Here is a 20598-nt window from a genome sequence, read left to right as displayed (position 1 = left end):
GGTATCCAGCCTGAGACGGAATCGTAGTTTTTGGGATATAGAACTGTTTTCAACATTGTGTCAAATTCCCCAGGGTGGTTTCTATGGGATTTGTACCAGCTTCCAAAACCATTTCAGTAAATAAAGATGGAAAGAAAGTGTTTTCTAACATTGTGTTGGTTTGTGGTACACGATTCTCATTGGGAGTTCCGTCTCTGATTTTGAAATCGCATCTGAAATAGGCATCAGACAGAAGCAACCAATTCGATAATGAATTAATCTCGAAAGGGACCCTACCCCCATCATTGAGTTGAGACCTAGAGCCAACGGTTGGTGATATGATAATGTAATCCTCTTTTTTCTTATTAAACGAATAACGAATTGGATCATATAATTGAAAGATCGGATCTAATCTGTAATTTTTTTCTGCTTTTTTTAAAGATAGGTTTTACCCTATTATTTGAAACCATTTACCCCCACGGAAATGCAGGAAGAATAACAAAAACCCAAGTAAGTTTTATTAAATACAAGGAAATTTAAAACATAAAAAAATACATGTATATTGATATACACTTCTACTAGATATACTTCAAAGTCATAGTACAAGGGTTAAGGGGTTACGACCGCTCCTGTAGAATCGCTAGATATACTTCAGAGTTATCTCCCCCCTTACACTATTACCAGTCATAGTTCAAGGGTCAAGGGGTTACGACCACTCCTGTAGAATCGCTAGATATACTTCGGAGTTATCTCCCCTCATACACTATTGCCAGTCATAGTTCAAGGGACAATGGGGTTACGACCGCTCCTGTAGAATCGCTAGATATACGTCACATATTTTATCCTTTTCCAAAACGTTTGTTCTTCAGCACTTGTTCTATTTTAAACCTCGGATATTTGTCACAGAGTTTGGTAGTATCCCCCACTGCCTGCGATGGTTTAAATATTCTTCGTGATATGATACTTAGTGACGTATATCCAGTCAACAATAGTCTAGACGACTGATTGTTACCGGACGTTGAAGGTAATTATTAAATCAACAATACTCTAGAAAAACTAACCGTGTATAAACTGGTTGGTATTATCCTATATTTTCCTAACGTCAAAAAGTGATTTTTTTTTTAAATTATACAAAAGTGCCCCCTTTCTATATACTCTTATACTACTCTTTTGCCCGCAAGCCCACCAAACAAACAACCCCACCAGGCACCCAGTTAATAAATCCCTAAAGCCTTTAGGGGTACAAGTTTACCAACCCCCAAGAGCCCCAGGCCAATAATATCATTAAATTAACTCATTTAAGAACAAAATGAGTTTAATTTTAAAACACGAACAACAAAAATGCGAAGGAGACGGATTCTTCTCAGCTCTATCTCAGAACAAAAAATAGATCTTAAACAACTAATAGCCAATATTAATCCAGGTATAAGTGAAGATAAATTAACAACATTAGAAACTAAACTTATTGATAATAGTGAAATACAAAAACAAATAGTTGGTATTAAACAACAATTACTTAATGTAGTAGATAAAACTCAATTAGAGAATTTAAAACCATTAATATCTAAATTAGATGATAAGATAACAAAACAAAAAATAGACCTTAAACAACTAATAGATAATATTAAACCAGGTATAAGCTAAGACACGTGGCAACAGGAATCAACTGCTCTAGAAACTAAATTTAAAACTGAATTTAAAAAAAAGAGCTAACAAATATAAATCAACTGATACAAAATATTAATGATAGTGAGATTCAAGAACAGATAACTACTATTAATAACGGAGTTTTAAAACAGGAAAAAAATACAGCCACATTAGAAAAACATCTCAAGGAAAATAAAAAATCATATTATTTCAATCTTCCAGTTTTTCGTGTGAAAACAAGTGAAACAACATATCAGTTGGAAGGATATGGATTTATATTAAAAATAAAAGTATTTTTATATATAAGTGGAAACGTTAAAAACATATTTGATGATACAGGAAACTTTAATTTCCGAGGTAAATCTCTAATTAAAATTCTTTTCCTGTAAAAGTTAAAATCGATTCAATCTTCTTCTCTCATCCATCAACTATTTTAACGCTCGTAAGATTTTCGAATTTATCAAAGATGGTGAATATGTTGAAAATAAAGATTTGGAAGTTAATGATGAAAACAACAAGCCTAATCATATGTATGAAATTAAAACAAATGGAAAATATATAGACACCTTTAGATTGTCAATAATACCAGACAATGACAACGATATTCTTTCAATAGGTGATTTTGATATGATATTAAAGACGGAAAGCTCACCATCGATGAACATTATTAGAAATCCAACTCCACAAAAACGTTTTTAAGAACATTAGACTTTGAATATGTAAAACTATATTTTGTTAATACTAGTTTTTCACTCAATGTACAAAAATATTATCCTGATTTATTTACCTCAATTGATATTCACAAAAGTCAACAAGATAAAGAATTTATAATATTTTCATCAATAATTGAACGTCATGAAGGAGATAGTAATAAAGAAGTTGGTGGTATATATACTTGTAGATGTAGTATAGAGATTAATATTGAAAAAAAAAATTTACAGTTCATATAAATAAGATTAATGATTCGAAAGAAGAAATATCATTAGCATCTGTAAAAGTTACTATTTATTCACCCGAAGTAATGATAACAGATAAACGAAAAATAATAGGAGGAGGTATAGAGATTAAAGGGTTCCCTATTGTAAATTTTGAACAATATCCATCTTTTTCTTTATCAGAAATTCACTTAATTTTATGTCTTAAAAATGGAACTGGAAAGTAGACAACAATATATGATAGACAAACAAAACGAGTTAAAAGTAAAACTAGAACAGTATAATAAATGTAAGAAAATAATAATAATAATAATAATAATTTATTATAGGTATTAAGTCAGTAAGACTTTTACACCACAACATATATACAATACAGTCATCAAAAACAATTGAAGATCATTTCATAACATGAAAAACAAATTTGGATAAATTCCATAACAGATCTGTGGAATTACTTGACATGAGAGTAACAAACTTAATAATGGTCGGAAATTCATAATAGTATCTTGGTATATAAAGTTCTCTTAAAGAAGCATGTTTTGGGCAGATCAGAGTGAAATGATACTCATCATCCACCTCATTTCTAGTACAGTTGGAACATATTCTTGAGGATCTAATTAACTTTTTATATCTCCCAGTTTCAACACCTAGAGTGTGTGACGAACATCTTAATTTAGTAAGAGCTACTCGATATTTCGAGATAGTGACATATCGTAAGTAATCTTCAAAACAAAAAGAGTGTTTAAACAGGTTGTATTTGTCTAACTTAGATGAAGATAGTCGAGATGTATTCCAAGACTGTATATACTGATCCTTGATACGTTGGCTTAATATGTCGAGATATGGGATCTGAAAAAACTGGGCATACCAGATGTCAGAGCATCCTAGGTTATCCATAAGTTGTTTTACCTGAGCAGCCCAATTGCGGAACCTAGCACGAGGATTGATACTGCTATATAAATCAAAGTAAACGTGATAAAGGAGGCTACCTTGATCTGACAAGATGCGTATCCAATACTTCACAATATTTTGCAATCTGCGGATACGCAAAGGAAAACGACCTAACTCTCCATAAATTGCACTTGTCACTGTGGATTTTTTAACCTGCAGTAGTCGTTTGCAGAAACGTAAATGTAAGTTTTCTATGTCATTTGCCTTAAGGAAACCCCACACGGGGGCTGCGTAAGATAATATTGACTCTACGAAGCAATCGAAGAGCTTACACTGTTGTCTACAATCAAGGTTTACCCTATTAAGAACACAGTTTAATTGGTGAAGGCCTATATTACCCTTTTGAGCAAGACATTTCTGCAGGGAATCAAACTTTCCATTGGAGCTAAAAACAATTCCTAGATATGTGAATCTTGTGACACATTCTACAGGGATGTCGTTATATGTGAATTTATATTGATAAGGTTCTTGAGATCCCTTTTGGAATACTACAACCTTCGTTTCGCTTACATTAACGGAGAGATTCCATGTTTCACAGTATTGCTGGAGCCGTGACAGTTGGTTTTGTAAACCTTTTTCAGACTTTGATAACAAGACCGTGTCATCGGCATACATAAAGGATGACAAAACTATTTGTCCTATTGTAACCGGATCAATAACATGTTCACTTAAGAAATCACACAGGTCATTTACATACAAGAGAAAAAGCAATGGTGAGAGATTGTCGCCTTGTTTTACTCCACAATTTGAAGAGAAATATTTTGAGTATGCATTTTTTGATTTGACACATAACTGAACATTGTGATACATAGACTTGATACACATGATTAACTTTGGACTAAGTCCAATTTGGTGTAATTTGAGAAGAAGTAAGTTTCTGTCAACTTTATCAAAAGCCTTGGTAAAATCAATAAAGGCTACATATAATCTCTCACCATTTGATAATATTTTGAGATCAGAGCCTGTAAAATGAAAATACAGTCGACAGTGCTCTTGTTAGGCTGAAATCCAAACTGGAAGACAGATAACTTTTTGTTTTCAGTTAACCATGAGAACAACCTATCATTTACAACTATAGAAAACAATTTTCCAAGGGTGCACATTAATGTGATACCCCTATAATTATTAACATCCCTAGAGTCTCCCTTTTTTGGAACTGGTACTATGGCTCACTTTGACCAACCATTAGGATAAAATCCACTATTGAATATCGAACTAAAATAAGTGCAAAGAGACGGACAAAGGATATCAATATTAAACTTAATGACCTCAGGGGTTATTCCATCGACCCCAGGACTTTTGCCTGTTTTAAGTTTGAGGTTTGCTCGGCGTAATTCACTCTCAGAGAAAGGTGTGTCCAAATACTCAACATCATTGGATAGTGGGAGTTGAACTATCTGATTACTACTACATGTAGTTTGAAACAAAAGTTTGAAGTGATCATAGTATGCCTCAAGATCAGGAGCATTTCCGGATTGGTAACTGGGCTCATCCCTGAGGTCATTTATTGTTTTCCAGTATTGTTTAGGGTTTTTCTTAATCAAGCGTTTTAAAACGATTCCTTTATCTGTTTTAAACTTTTCTTTAGCTTCTCTTCGTACTCTATTATAACTAGTCCTCGAATGTACAAACCGGAGTCTATTAACATCAGTTTTATTTCGGTTGTATAGATTCCTATTAAATATGAAAGTGTTTTTAGAAATTGAGCAACTTGAGTTGAACCATTTGTTCTGTTTGGTACGGCATTTTCTTGACTTTGATTGTTTCTGTGTTAATCCTATAGCAGGAAAACAAACATTTAAAAGTGTTTCGCAGAAATTGTTATTAAGATCCTCGACATCATGGTGAGAATCAATGGGACCAAATGTAGACACAACATTTTCAATTTGTTCAATATTAACAAGTAATGTCTCATGTAAACAGGGTTGGCTAGCTAGAGTCCATTTTAATATTTTCTTAGTCGGTGAAATTACGTGTGAATTATGAGTGTCTTTAAGGTCATGGAAACTGCCAATGTATCCCTTAAGCTGTAAGGTGGTTGGTGCGTGATCAGAAAATTCCAAGAAAGGTTCGATTTTAAATGAACTGACAAGGTGTCTAGCATTGCTGTCTAAGATCACATAATCTATGACGCTTGAGCCGTTTGCAGTGCATCAAGTATAATCCCCTGGTTCAAATCGACCATTTAGGATGCATGTGTTAGTGTTCTTGCATAATTGTAATAATTTACGGCCAAATCCATTAATTACACTATCTTCACTATTTCTAGGCTCTAAGGGGTTATTGTTAACAAAATCATGGCGAGGGAACTGGTCATTAAGGAAATCAGGTTCAACCCCAGTTCGGCTGTGTAGATCCCCACACAAAATGAATGCTACACCACCATTGATATTCCAGGTGAGAATAGATAAATGATCCTCAACGTAGCCCTATTCCTTATAAGGTCGGTCATTTATAAATAGCCTATCATTGATTAATTTTACACGGTTACCTTTCTGTTTCTCGCGTTTTAAAATTGGCATTAGTTCTTTCCTTTTCTGCACTACTTCTCTTGGGTACTGCATTCAAACCATGCTCTCTCAAACCAGAACCCTCGCGCTTGACCTTTTCTCTATCGCTGCGACTTGCAAACCTAGCTACAATAGGTCTTGCCGATTTATCGACCTGTAAGCTGGTACTCTTGGGAAAAGTCATATTTTTGTCGACTTGATCCCGTCTGCGGCCCAAGCAGTGCGCCGATTCAATATCAACATCATTCAATTTCAGTTTAAGCTGGAGAAGGTTTTGAATCAAACCATTACAATCTTCATCTGGAAACTCTCTGATATTGTAAAACAGCAGGTTACTTTTCATATCACGATATTTCATGTCTGTCATCTCTTGTTTTAATAGCATATTGTTTCTTTCTGATTCAGCCAATTTATTTCTGAAAGTACCATTTTGAGATTTGATTGTTTCGACCGAGTCTGACTGAAACTGGAGAGTGTTTTCAATATGTGAGAACCTGGTTTCAATTTCCTTAATCCTGGCACTGTTAATAGTCACTTGAGCTTTTACTTCTGAGATGTCTTTTGCGATATTAGTAATTTTAGTTTCAATGTTATCAAGCTTTTTAAGGCGGTTTGATATATCAATTATAACTGAATCAAGGGGGTGATTTATCATGTTCAGCTGACTAGGGTATTGTGGATTAGGAGTGTGATATGGGTTTCTCAAGGACTGTATTCCGGCTAGCTGGGATGATGCAGATGGCGTACTCGTTGCTGGTAATTGAATGTTGAGACCTCTTTGGACCTCTGAGTAAGAAACGTTGATGGATTAGAGTTGATTCTGTTTTCAAAACACTGAGTGTACTTCTAACAGTAGGAACAACAGTTGCAACGGCTGTAACTGTTGGATTAATGGTTCCAGTACTTGTCCCAACTGTATTAGCCACAATTACTGCTATTCAAACTTCATCTTGTGGGTTGATTGCTATAGGTTATACATCAAAACAGACATCTTCTTATAAAAAGAAAACAAGAATTTTAGATACATATCTTAATAAATTATTTATATTTTTAGGAAGATCAAGAGAGGATAAGAACATAACAATAGAAGAATTGAAAAAATTCAATGAAATTCTAAAAAAATTTGAGATGGAAATATCAAAAATAAAAGTTAAAAAAAAATACTTAAAAATAGATCATTAAAAAAGCATATATAAAACAATATGAATGAATCAATTGAAATTAATGATGATGAAACATTCATAGAAAACGGGTTATTTTCAAATATTTCTGATAAATTTTTAACATTTAAAGGACAAATTGAAATAGATGGAGAAATATTGCAATCTTTAGAAATATGGAAGAAAAATCTGACCCTTCTGATTGGTATTTTACAGGAAGTATCTTTTTACTTAAAGACAATTTTAAAGAAATTAAAAGATCAAAAGTTGGAAGAGGAACTGAACTACTCAACAAAATAAATGAATATATAGGTGAAAATTGTTACATACCAACAGATGGTAACTGTTTTATCAAATGTGTAAATTATGTTTTAAACAAAGATTTAACAAATGAATTTCAAAATTTCATCAATGGTTTCTCAAAAGCAAATAGAAAAGGAGTGATGACATCTGCTAGAATTAATGAATTCAATAAGAAATTTAATATAACATTTCAAATTTATACTCATAATAATAGCAATTTGCGCCCCACAATTGTAAAAGAGGAATTAGATTGGGTTTCATATTTGCACTACTCACATTTCTGTCTTATAAGAAGAAATTAAAAAAGTTTGGGTACTAAAGAAATAGAAGATAATTATGAACAAGTATGGAAAACGTGTAGAGACGATGACGCAGCAACACAAATTCAAAAGATGTCGGACAAAGGAATCTATCTTCAAATTTGTGTTTTTGAGAGGAATTACTAGTGTATTCTATGTTGACCTGTATAGTCAACAATTACGTATTTACTTCCTTGTTGTGATACTCCAATTCACTACAGATTCATTATATCATTTTCATGATATTATTTGGAGTTCTAACAGATATAAAATTCTGTGTGAATTCCAATCTCATAATATTTGGAGTTCTAACAAATATAAAATTCTGTGTGAATTCCAAATTATTTAATCTCATCATATAATCATATCTGTAGTGCTAAAAATTGCATGTGCCCTTTGTTAATTCTCTGAGACTTTTGAATATACTTTTCGCTCTGAGAATTGACCTTAAAGTTGTATTGACAAAACACAAGAAAAATATGGCCTTGTTGACTTTATAGGTTTAATATTGACTTTCAGTCAATCATCTCATAAACATTAAATTTGGAGAGAGATTTCCAATGTTGGATCATTTTAAACTGCTGAATTTCTTTATCTGTAGTGATAAACTTTCATGCACCCTTTGTTAATTCTCTGAGACTTTCGAATATACTTTTCGCTCTGAGAATTAACCTTTTAGGGGAATACATGAAATTGAAGGTGTTGAATATCCCTTCTGTTTATTCTACAAGACTTTCGAATACTTTTCAATTAGTAGAATTACTACCAAAAAGGGAATACCTAATTGGAGGTGGTAATAGATGAATTAATCACAGAAAGAAAAAAATATGGTTTTGTTGACTTTATAGGTTAACATGGACACTCACTCAATCATCTTAGAAACATTTAATTTGGAGAAACAGTTCCAATGTTTGATCATTTTGAATTGTTGAATTTCTTTTTCAGTTGCTCCTATGATTCCCTTCTACAGAAAGAATAATTGATAGAAAAAAACATTCCATAGCCCTTATTCCATCAAAATAGCTTTCTTGTTTCAACATTATACATTATGTTTACAAAAATTAATTGTGGTCTGAAATATAGAAAAAATTTCTAAAGAAGAGTTACCTCGCTTTAATAAAAGGAAGGAAGTGTTGATAAAAAAAACCAGACCACATCTATCCAATAATTTTAAAACTATTGACTTTTTTTTATTTCGCATTTCTCTTATATGTTGTAATTCTTTCAACTGCATCGCTTATATTTACTCCTGAGAAATGAGGGATTTATTGTTTGAGACAAAGTTGGCTACTTTTGGGATAAGAGATGATAGAGCTGAGAAGAAACCATCTCCTTCGAATTTGTGTTGTTCGTGTTTTAAAATTAAACTCATTCTGTTTTTAAATGAGTTAATTTGAAGATATTATTGGGCTGGGGCGCTTATGGGGTTAGTAAACGTGTACCCCTATAGGCTCCGGGTTTATTAATCGCGTGCCTGGTGGGGTTGTTTGTTTGGTGGGCTTGCGGGCGCCGCAGGCAAAAGAGTAGTATAAGAGTATATAGATAGGGGGCGGTTTTTATAATTTATAAAAAAAATCGGTTTTTGACGTTATAACCCCTCAAAACTGGCGTAAGAGGCCTAAGTCTTGAAAACGCCTTAAATTTAACCAGAAGTAAACTAATCTTTCTCATACCTTTCAATTTAGGTCCAATAACATCCGTTTTATGTTTCATTAAAATCGGTTGAAAACTAAGAGAGTAATAGCATATTCAAGATTTTGGGCCAAGGGCAATAACTCTGCTACTAACGGTCGAAAATAGCTCAGATTCGAACTTGATCTTCATTTTATGAATATGTATACACATACCGAATTTCATTTGATTCCATCAAAAATCTAGTTTTTAGAGCGTTTACAAGCAAATGTTGACGGAAGGACGGACGGACGGACAGGGGTGCCGACAATATACGTCCACATAGAGAGCGGCGTATAAAAAACACCAATATTCTTATAGGGTTAAGGGTTAAGGTTAGGATTATGGCCTAGGGTGGAACAGATACTTTATTTAGAAATTTGGATTAAGGGTCCTGGTCCCCGTTTCACTCAGGTACGTAAGTATAAATATTTACGTAAGTATATATGTAGGTAAAATTTTTGTTTCACGCGACTTATCGTTAGATTTAGCGTTAGAAAATGGCTGCCAACATGTTTATAGTAGAAATTAATCGACGACTAATTAGAAGGGAGCGGGTATTCAGAGACCGAACCCAATGCAAAAATAATAGTCAATATGCGATTCAGAAAACATTGTATTGTAACATGTAAGCCAACCTTATTACGGTGGCTCTTGCTAGACAGTAGACTAGGAGAAAATAATTTTCACCAAGGTGATTCAAGAATCTTGAATTAAAATCTTTTTTCGCCGTTCTTTTAAAAGTTTCGTTGAATCATCACCTAGGTGGAAATTAAAGTTTTTAATTCAAAATTACAGGAATTATCACCTAATTTTCACCTGGGTGAAAATAATTATCACGTAAGTGAAAATTAATGTTTCTAATTCAAAATGAAATATGTCGTATGTGAGCCACTGTACATCCTAACTATATTAGCGTAAAATTCATAATCTCCGTAAAATATTATATAAATCCACTATCGGACTAACGCTCCAAAACAAAATTTATTTTTTATTTTTAGATGTTAGTTACACTTCGATATCTGGAAAAAAGGCAACTTTTTGTCTGAAGTCGCAGACATCCATGGCATTTCAAGGTCCCCTGCCAGTCGCTGTATTTTTGCTTGCACAAAGGCCATTAATGAAAGATTGTTGAAAAAAATATCACAAGAAGATGTTGCCACATCTTTGATTCCAATATTGGCACCAGTGATTTAATGAGCCTGATTATGTTTGCAGAAAGGGGTACCATGCCATAAACGTTCAAGCTGTATGCGACAGTAAGATGAGGTATTTATCTATTTAATTTGGTCCAAATACGAACAAAAGCACATCAATCGTTCCAGTTGTAAAATAAGCGCATTTCGCTTGGCTATAGCTTGTTTTGTATCATCTTAAATTGGAATACCTATATCTATTTCTAGATTTACAAACCTCATGGATACCATGAGTGAAAGTGATAATGAGTCCAGTTGGCTCCTTGGTGATTCAGGCTACCCATTGAGACTCTGGCTCATGACACCACTTCTAAACCCAAACACGGAGCAGGAACACAAATACAACCAAGCCCATGCCAAGACAAGAGTTGTGATATACAGCTCGAAACAACATATTATTCGAACAAACCTTCTGCATTGTCACTTCTAAATTTTCTTTTTGGTTTCATCTTTTCTTCGAGAAATAGAATCACATTTAGTTCAAACATTAAGAATCTTTGGATAATATGCTTATTCATTACATGTATATATCATTATATATCAGTGACAATGTTTATCAATTCTACAGTTTTCTTTGTAAGCAAATTTATCAAGGTGTTTCTTTAGTTTTGAGGTAAATAATTTTGGCAATATTCCTGTAGAAAATTTGACTTACCTTTCTCTGTAGATACCTCCCATATCAAACTAGATATTTCATTTGTTTCTGTAAATAATAAAATGTCCAAAATGTTAATAAATATATAAACATTTCAAAGGTTTTACACTTATAAAGATAGCTTGCGTTGCAAGGTAACATACGCCCACTGGCAGCTGTCAGAAATAATAAAACAGTCTTTAGTGACTTTACGAATTTTCTCATATAGAAGAAATTATTTATGCTGAATTATTCCACAAAATTTTTTAAAATCAATATCAATAATCCAAATACAACAAACAATTAAATCAAACAGCTCTAATCAAGGGCAAAAGAAAAGCGTGTTTACAAAGTCAAGGGCAATAACTCAAAAAATGTTCATCAAAAATATCTCTTGTTAGAACTTGTCCGAGATCTTATCAATTCCAATGATCACACCAAGTTTCATCAAAATCGGTTGAAAACTGTAGCTTTTATTGTGCTCACAAACAAATTTTGACGCGTTTTTCGTAAGTTAATGGCATTAACTCAAAACATTTCATCGAAAATGCGTCAAGTTAGAACTTGTCCGAGATCTTATCAATTTCAATGATCACACCAAGTTTCATCAGAATCGGTTGAAAACTGTAGCTTCTATTGTGCTCACGAGCAAATTTTGACGCATTTTTACAAAGTCAAGGGCAATAACTCAAAAACTGTTCATCGAAAATGCATCAAGTTAGAACTTGTCCGAGATCTTATCAATTCCAATGATCACACCAAGTTTCATCAGAATCTGTTGAAAACTGTAGCGTCAATCCTGCTCACAAACTATTTTTAACAAGTTTTGACGCGTTTTTACATAGTCAAGGGCAATAACTCAAAAACCGTTCATCGAAAATGCGTCAAGTTAGAACTTGTCCGAGATCTTATCAATTCCAATGATTACACCAAGTTTCATCAGAATCGGTTGAAAACTGTAGCTTCAATCCTGCTCACGAACTATTTTTAACAAATTTCAACGCGTTTTAACAAAGTCAAGGGCAGTGCCTCCATCATTTGGCAATCCTTACCCTTCAACAGCAAGGCCAACCAGCGTTTACCTTCAAACGCAAAGTCTTTGAGTTGGATAGTTTTATCCGTCCAGCAATGAAAACATCAGCTGTCGACGCGAATATTAGATCCCTCAATCGGACATGGCTCTGTAAGGTTACACAGGTCCTGATCGACCATTACCAAACCACACTTCAAGAGAAGCTGACCACCATTCGTACCAAATCTTTATCATCACCTGCCGTCGACCGCATCGTTTCTCATGCCCTGTCCTGGGCCCGTCGCTTCTATGGGAAACGTCTCACTCAAGCTGTAATCACCAAATTCTACCAAACAATCAACGAAACAAAAACCAGAGTAACCATATCTCTACCAACTGAAATGGACACTACACCTGCACCATCTAGAGCCACCACGCTGCCGAACCAAACCCCTAAACGAGCCCGAAGTTCACCTACTCCTAGTCCAGCAGACATAGGTAAACGCTCTCGTAGAGAGGGCACACCTCTTCTCTTTTCACTTTCAGACTCGTCTTCCCCTTCCACACCATCTGAATCTTCACAACGTGATCCAGGATCCGCCAACCTTTCTTCCTTCTTTGCGTTTTTGGACCAGCAAACCACCCCTCAGTCTCCATCCAAGTCGAGACGTGTATCCAGACCCCCCCCCCCCCCCCCCTCGAACCAGATCCCAGTCCGTTCCCGATCCTACAATTCTAACAACTACCAAACCAGTACCAATCACACCGTCGACGACCATTATATCCGCTACCAAACCGTATTATCTCCAAACCAAGGACAAATAATTATGGAAGCTACCTGCTCTAAAGATATCTACCTTAATAATTGGATCATCTAACCTGAATCGAATTACCAAAACCAGTTCAGACACCGAAATACATTCTTACCCCGGTGCCCAAATACATCACATACAGTCAATCCTGGAATCATACGACCATGATCCAAAACCTACTACCATTATTCTTCATGTAGGCATCAACAACCGTGATCAGCTACCAAAGCCCTCCTTTAACCAAGCCCAGAAATTAATCGCCACAGCCAACAAAACCTTCCCAAACTCCAAGATCCTCTTCACATGTATACCCATTTCAAATAAAATCTCGAAGAAAGCACAACAGAACCTCAGCACTCTCAACAACATGATGATGGAGTCCAGTATCAACAGCGCAACAATCTTACCACCCTACGAAGAAAAATTCGAACCAGTTGATAATCTTCATTGGTCTCCAGAAACAGCAAACAGCATCTATTTGTTTTGGATACACCAGCTTCAAGCATCGAGTAAGTCTTTAAACTAATTACTGGGGATAAAAATACTGAGAGGCCACCGCTAGGCCAAACTATAGTTAACTTGAGCCGCAAAATTCTCACACCCCTTCAGCATTCAATCTTAGACCGTGGACTTAAGTTTATTCCCACACCAAAGATAGCTAACTTGAATTATCTCCGACCATCCATTGAACGATTTCAACGAAATCTTAGCTGCACATTTTTTTTTTCGAAACCACCCCCCACGTGGTGCTCTAAATCCACGTGGACACCCCCTCAGGCCGCCATCCATCCTGAAATATTGAAAGCATTTGCGAGTATGAATATCCAAACAGTGAACCTTTCTATAACACACGAAAAGCCTAATCTCACACGAGTGGAACGTGAAGCGTTAAACTTACTTAAGAAAGACGATAGCATTGTTATTAAAAAGAGTGACAAAGGTTCATGTTGTGTCATTCTGAATAGGGAGGATTACGTTTCAGAAGCAGAGAATCAACTGAATAATCCTAAACATTATGCCATTTTACCAAAACCAATTTTCAAAGAAACTGCTAACATGATTAATAATATTCTCTGCCGATTTAGTCAAAACTAGTTATCTCAAACAGAAACAATATGACTATCTGTCTGCCATACCTGATTGTCGCGAGAGACATTTGTACACTTTGCCTAAAATCCATAAGAATCCAACCAAGGAGTGGTTTATCTCGAATAAAATCCCTAAAGGCCGCCCGATTATATCTGACTGTGGTAGTGAGTCATATGCAGTGTCAGAATACATTGATCATTTCTTACTACCTCTAGCATGCCAACATCGCGCCTACCTTAAAGACACAACCGATTTTGTCAATAAAATAAAAATTCTTCGAGTTCCCTCTAATGCTATTTTAATTTCTATCGACATTTCTTCTATGTATACCAATATCGATAACACTACTGGCAGTTCATAAAGCTTTTAATAGAAACCCAGATCCAAACAGACCCGACGATGCAATTCTACAGCTTTTAGAGATTTGTCTTAGTCGAAACGATTTCACATTTAATGGTAAAATATATTTACAAACTTCAGGGACAGCAATGGGCAAACGATTCGCCCCTTCGTACGCAAACCTTTTCATGGCATAGTGGGAACGTGAGGTGTTGCCCCTCTGTCCATTTGACCCACTTTTTTACGGACGCTTTTTGGATGACGTTTTTATGGTTGGGACTTATTCTATCGAACAGTTATGGGAATCTTTGAAATTCTCAACAACCACCATCCTTCTATCAAACTAACCGCAAACGTGAGTGACAAAAGCATAGACTTTCTCGATACCACAGTCTTTAAGGGAGATTCCATAGCAGAAACAAATAAACTGGATATTAAAGTGTATTTCAAAGAAACTGATACTCATCCACTCTTGCACAAGAGCTCCTTTCACCCAAAACATACCTTTTCTGGTATAATTAAGTCACAAGTTTTACGATTTCATCGAATTTGTACAAGATCTTCTGATTTCAACCAAGCCTGTACGATTGTTTTCTCAAAACTGAAAAAGCGTGGGTTCTCTAAACGATTTTTACGAAACATAAAAAATTCCACCTTAGCACAGATAGCAGCTGAAACAGACTTTATGCCGAAGTACCTCCAGGTTTAAGAAGTGCTCCATGTTTGTCAGGTAGATGCAAAACATGTCCCTTTATATCAGAAACTCATTATTTTGTAAGCAACTCTACGAATAAAAGGTACCCGATCCAGGAACATCTAACATGCAAACATTCGAATGTAATATATTTAATTTCATGCAAGAAATGCCCCAAGCAATATGTAGGAGAAACTAAGAATAATTTACGAAATCGCTTTAATGCTCATAGGTCAGACATCAAATTAAAGAAAGACAAGCCTGTTTCTAATCATTTTAACCTCGACGACCATTCAATAGACGATCTCGCCCTAATCCCGTATAGAAATTGACTTGCCCGAAGCTGAAACTACCAAATTCCGTCAATCTAGGGAGGCCCATTGGATTGAGACATTGAATACAACAAGACCTATAGGACTAAATATTCATCATAATGTAGGCATAGCACCCTTTGTTGTCCCGTTTAATACAACCAGCAATCGAGCAAGCAAGATAGTTCATGCCCACTATAAGAGCCTTCAAGAGAAATTCCCCCATGTCTATAAGCAGAAAATGATAGTTGCATATTCAAAAAATAAGAACTTAAATGATAATATTGTTCATAGTAAACTAAAAACAATCAGTATATAACAGATACTATACTTCTAAATAAAGTGTCTGCTCCACCCTAGGCCTGTACATTTAGGAGAATCAAACCCTCCCTTCCCCGAAATCAAAAACCGTTCATCGAAAATGCGTCAAGTTAGAACTTGTCCGAGATCTTATGAATTCCAAAGATCACACCAAGTTTCATCAGAATTGGATGAAAACTGTAGCTTCAATCCTGCTCACGAACAATTTTTAACAAATTTCAAGGCGTTCTAAGTCAAGGGCAATAACTCAAACACCGTTCATCGAAAATACGTCAAATTTGAACTTGACCGAGATCTTATCAATCTAAAGCATCACACCAAGTTTTATCAAAATCAGATAAAAACTGTAGTCTCTATAGTGCTCACAAGAAATGTTGACGGACGGACCGACGGACAGAGGCGACGACAATATACGACCACATATTCATGTGGGCGTATAAAAATCCATACACCCGAACATCTTCACAAGATCAGACATTAGTGTTAAAGGGTTGTTTATTTCCACCATTTTTTTATTTATTGAATCATAATAATAAATTATCATATTTCTTTCTTTTGAGTATGACAATGTTATATTGATATATAAGGTTAGTTGTGTATATATAAATGTATTTATTTCAGTTAATAAATGGAATTTTTTTTTCACTTGAACTAAGCAGACTTAAGTTTTTATTCTCAATGGTTTCTATATTCAAGCATAATTTTGTGTTCAAAAGTCACTTGTGAACACATTCACAGACTGAATGATATGTGTGCTGATTGATATATAATATAATAAATACCTGAAGCTGGTGTAGCCAAAACAAATAAATACTGTTTTCTGTTTCTGGAGACCAATGAAGATTATCAACTGGTTCGAATTCTTCTTCGTAGGGTGGTAAGATTGTTGCGCTGTTGATATTGGACTCCATCATCATGCTGAGGGTTCTGTTGTGCTTTCTTCGAGATTTTATTAGAGATGGGTATACATGTGAAGAGGATCTTGGAGTTTGGGAAGGTTTTGTTGGCTGTGGCGATTAATGTCTGGGCTTGGTTAAAGGATGTCTTTGGTAGGGTAGGGGGGAGGTCTGGATACACGTCTCGACTTGGATGGAGTTCAGCACCCTCAACAACATGATGATGGAGTCCCGTACCAACAGCGCAACAGTCTTATCACCCTACCAAGAAGAATCAAGTTGATAATCTTCATTGGTCTCCAGAAACAGCAAACAGCATAATCTGTTTTGGATACACTAGCTTCAAGAATCGAGTGAGTCTTTAAACTAATAACTGGGGATAAAAATACTGAGAGGCCACCGCTAGGCCAAACTGTAGTTAACTTGAGCCACAAAATTCTCACACCCCGTCAGCATTCAATCTTAGACCGTGGACTTAAGTTTATTCCCACACCAAAGATAGCTAACTTGAATTATCTCGGTCCATCCATTGAACGATTTCAACGAAATCTTAGCTGCACATATTTTTTTCGAAACCACCCCCCGGTGGTGCTAGAACAATGCTTATTCCTAAATCCACGTGGACACCCCCTCAGGCCGCCATCCATCCTGAAATATTGAAAGCATTTGCGAGTATGAATAGTCAAACAGCGAACCTTTCCATAACACACGAAAAGCCTAATCTCACACGAGTGGAACGTGAAGCGTTAAACTTACTTAAGAAAGACGATAGCATTGTTATTAAAAAGAGTGACAAAGGTTCATGTTGTGTCATCCTGAATAGGGAGAATTGCGTTTCAGAAGCAGAGAATCAACTGAATAATCCTAAACATTATGCCATTTTACCAAAACCAATTTTCAAAGAAACTACTAACATGATTAACAATATTCTTGCCGATTTAGTCAAATCTAGTTATCTCAAATAGAAACAATATGACTATCTGCCTGACAAACCTGATTGTCGCGAGAGACATTTGTATACTTCTCTAAAATCCATAAGAATCCAACCAAGGAGTGGTTTATCTCGAATAAAATCCCTAAAGGCCGCCCGATTATATCTGACTGTGGTAGTGAGCAGTGTCAGAATACATTAGTAGTATATGAGCTTTCAATTAGGTCGCATAAGGGGATTCCCCATTCCATTTCATTTCATGGGAAAAATGCGACCAAAATGAAAGCTCCCATAAAGACCTCAACATCCTACATTTCATAAATTCTTACACTAAAAAAGACCTAAATTCCCTACATTTCATAAATTCTTACAGCAAAAGACCCTACATTTCATACACCAAAAACACCTTGAATCAATTTCCTACATTCCATCAAAAAAAGCATATTGAAATAATGTAGATGGGAGATAACTCTTTTTGGATAAAAAACAGACTAAATTAACTCATTTAAAAATAGGATGAGTTTAATTCTAAAACACGAACAACACAGATTCGAAGATTATTCGGGCGACGGTATCTTTTCTTCATTATTTTCTCTAGGTAAAACAATAATTCCAAAAGTAGCTAGCTTTGTTTCAAAAAACACATCACTCAAGCGGAGCGAAAGCCATCGGATCAATCGCGGAAGCTGGAAAGAGTATAAGCGATACAGTGAAACAATCTGACGAGTTGAAAGAATTAGAACTAATAAGAGAACTTCGAAACAGGAGATTAGAAGAAAGGAAAGGAAAAGGTTTTAAAGTTATAGGATAAAAATGATTGTCGCTCACGCTCCAAAAACTTATTTCGGTTCAGGAGATATACAAAAATCATTGGGTTCTCTTCCTGGATTTCCATGGGCGAAATATCCCGGAGAAAAACATCTCCCAGGGCACAATTACACCGGTCCAGGCACTAGGTTAGATCTACGATTAGACGAAAACGATAAACCCAAACTAGGGGAAGAAACAGTCAATAGAGTTGACGCCGCTGCGCTCAAACATGATATTTTATACAGAAACAAAGACATAAAGTTTAGACACGAAGCAGACAAACAAATGATAACCGAACTTGAAAATATTCCAAATCCAACTTTCAAAGAGAGAATGGAAAGAGCATTAATCATTAAACTGTTAAAAGCAAAGATGAAATTAGGTATGGGATTGGCGGATGAAATTCATAAAGAATTTAGAAAAACTAAAAACTTTTTAAAAGTCAAAGTGTTTGAAAAAGATGAAATATGGTCAGCCGATTTAATTCATATGCCAGTCGAAAGAGGATTTAAATATTGCTTAACAGTTATAGATTTATATACGAGATAAGTAGTATATGTCTTTTCGGATATGACGCATTTCACTTCTGCGCATGCGCAGCTTTTTCAATGCGTCATATCCGAAAAGACACAACTGTTAAAATGTATTATAACAGACTCCCGAAACTGTTAAAATGTATTATAACAGTCTCCCCAAACTGTATTATAACAGACTCCTCCAAACTGTATTATAACAAACTCCCCTATTATAAATTACCCAAACCACAGATCACTAATAATAATACAGTAAAAAATAAACGCATTAAAAATGTCTTTAATTTTAAAACACGAACAAAAAAAATTCGAAGGAGACGGTTTCTTCTCTGCGCTAACATCTCTCATCCCCAAAGTGGCCAATTTTGTCTCAAACAACAAATTTCCTCAGGAGTAGATATAAGCGATGCAGTGAAAAGATCTAACGAGTTGAAAGAATTACAACATATAAGAGAAATGCGAAATAAAAATTATTGGATAAAAACCTCAACTGATTAATGGGAGGTAACACTGTTTATACACAGTTAGTTGTCTAGAGTATTATTGATTTAACACCTAGTAACAGTCACGCTATAATTAACATATCACGCGTGCAACATCAGCACAGACAGTCTAGACTCTCAACTGTTAGCCATGTTTTTGTTGATGATTAGGAATTTAATCATACAAAAATCAAGGTATGTTCTTTTTTTGTTTGATTTAATCATAAGACGACAGGGTGGAATTAAGATTAATTTGCTGTTTTTTCAAAATATCAATTTTTGTTTTATTCCAGTCACAAGTTTTATTAGATGCCAACATTTCATATCACGAAGAATATTTAAACCATCGGTAAGGGGATAGAAAAAGGCCAAGAATTTTTACCAACCTCTATGACAAATATCCAAGGTTTCAAAATTGTTGATTTTCGAAAATAGAACAAGTGGTGAAGAACAAAAGGATGACGCATATCTAGCGATCCTAATAAGAGCGCTCGTGACCTTTAAATTATGACTGCCAATAGTGTAAGACGGGAGATAACTATGACCGCTCTTATTAGGATCGTTCGTGACCTCATTTTTCAAACTACTCTTATATGACCGCTCTTATTAGGATCGCTCGTGACATTTCATAAAGTGATTCATTTCTATCGCTTTCTCCTTGTATTAAATCTTTCGTATTAAAAATATATGTTGAACAAATATGTCTTTAATCTCATCCTCCTAAAACGTATTTCGGTGCGGGAGACATTCAAAAGTCATTGGGTTCTCTTCCTGGATTCCCATGGGCAAAATATCCCGGAGAAAAACATCTCCCAGGCCACAATTATACAGGTCCAGGCACTAGGTTAGATCTGCGTTTAGACGAAAATGATATTCCCAAACCAGGGGAAGAACCCGTTAATAGAGTTGACGCAGCAGCACTCAAACACGACATACTGTACAGAAACAAAGACGTAACATTCAGACACCAAGCAGACAAACAAATGATAGACGAACTCGAAAATATTCCCAATCCCACTTTCAAAGAGAAATTACAAAGGGCTCTTATCATAAAACTCTGAAGGCAAAATTGAAATTGGGTAT

General features: G+C 35.2%; 2 protein-coding genes across 2 annotated transcripts in view; both read left to right on the top strand.

Annotated features, from left to right (window-relative positions):
* Window positions 1–1320: 1320 nt before the first annotated feature.
* LOTGIDRAFT_163210 (hypothetical protein) lies at window positions 1321–7103 on the top strand (the record flags this gene model as incomplete). Its single annotated transcript, XM_009059273.1, has 6 exons — window positions 1321–1612; window positions 1849–1983; window positions 2568–2681; window positions 3200–3274; window positions 5782–5909; window positions 7077–7103. The coding sequence occupies 6 exons, from the start codon at window positions 1321–1323 to the stop codon at window positions 7101–7103; spliced, it is 771 nt and encodes a 256-aa protein (XP_009057521.1).
* An 11400-nt stretch (window positions 7104–18503) lies between these two features.
* The window catches only part of LOTGIDRAFT_163209 (hypothetical protein), a gene marked incomplete at both ends in the record, with an annotated part of 5151 nt that continues 3056 nt past the window's right edge, over window positions 18504–20598 (top strand). Inside the window, 2 exons of the mRNA XM_009059272.1 lie at window positions 18504–18882; window positions 19809–19864. Of these exons, the coding sequence (XP_009057520.1) occupies window positions 18504–18882; window positions 19809–19864 (435 nt within the window). The remainder of the gene's footprint in view (window positions 18883–19808; window positions 19865–20598) is intronic.

The sequence above is a fragment of the Lottia gigantea genome (assembly GCF_000327385.1).
Source record: "Lottia gigantea unplaced genomic scaffold LOTGIsca_38, whole genome shotgun sequence".
NCBI lineage: Eukaryota > Metazoa > Mollusca > Gastropoda > Lottiidae > Lottia > Lottia gigantea.
The sequence above is the reverse complement of the archived record's forward strand: the minus strand, read 5'-3'. Positions and strand labels throughout refer to the sequence as shown.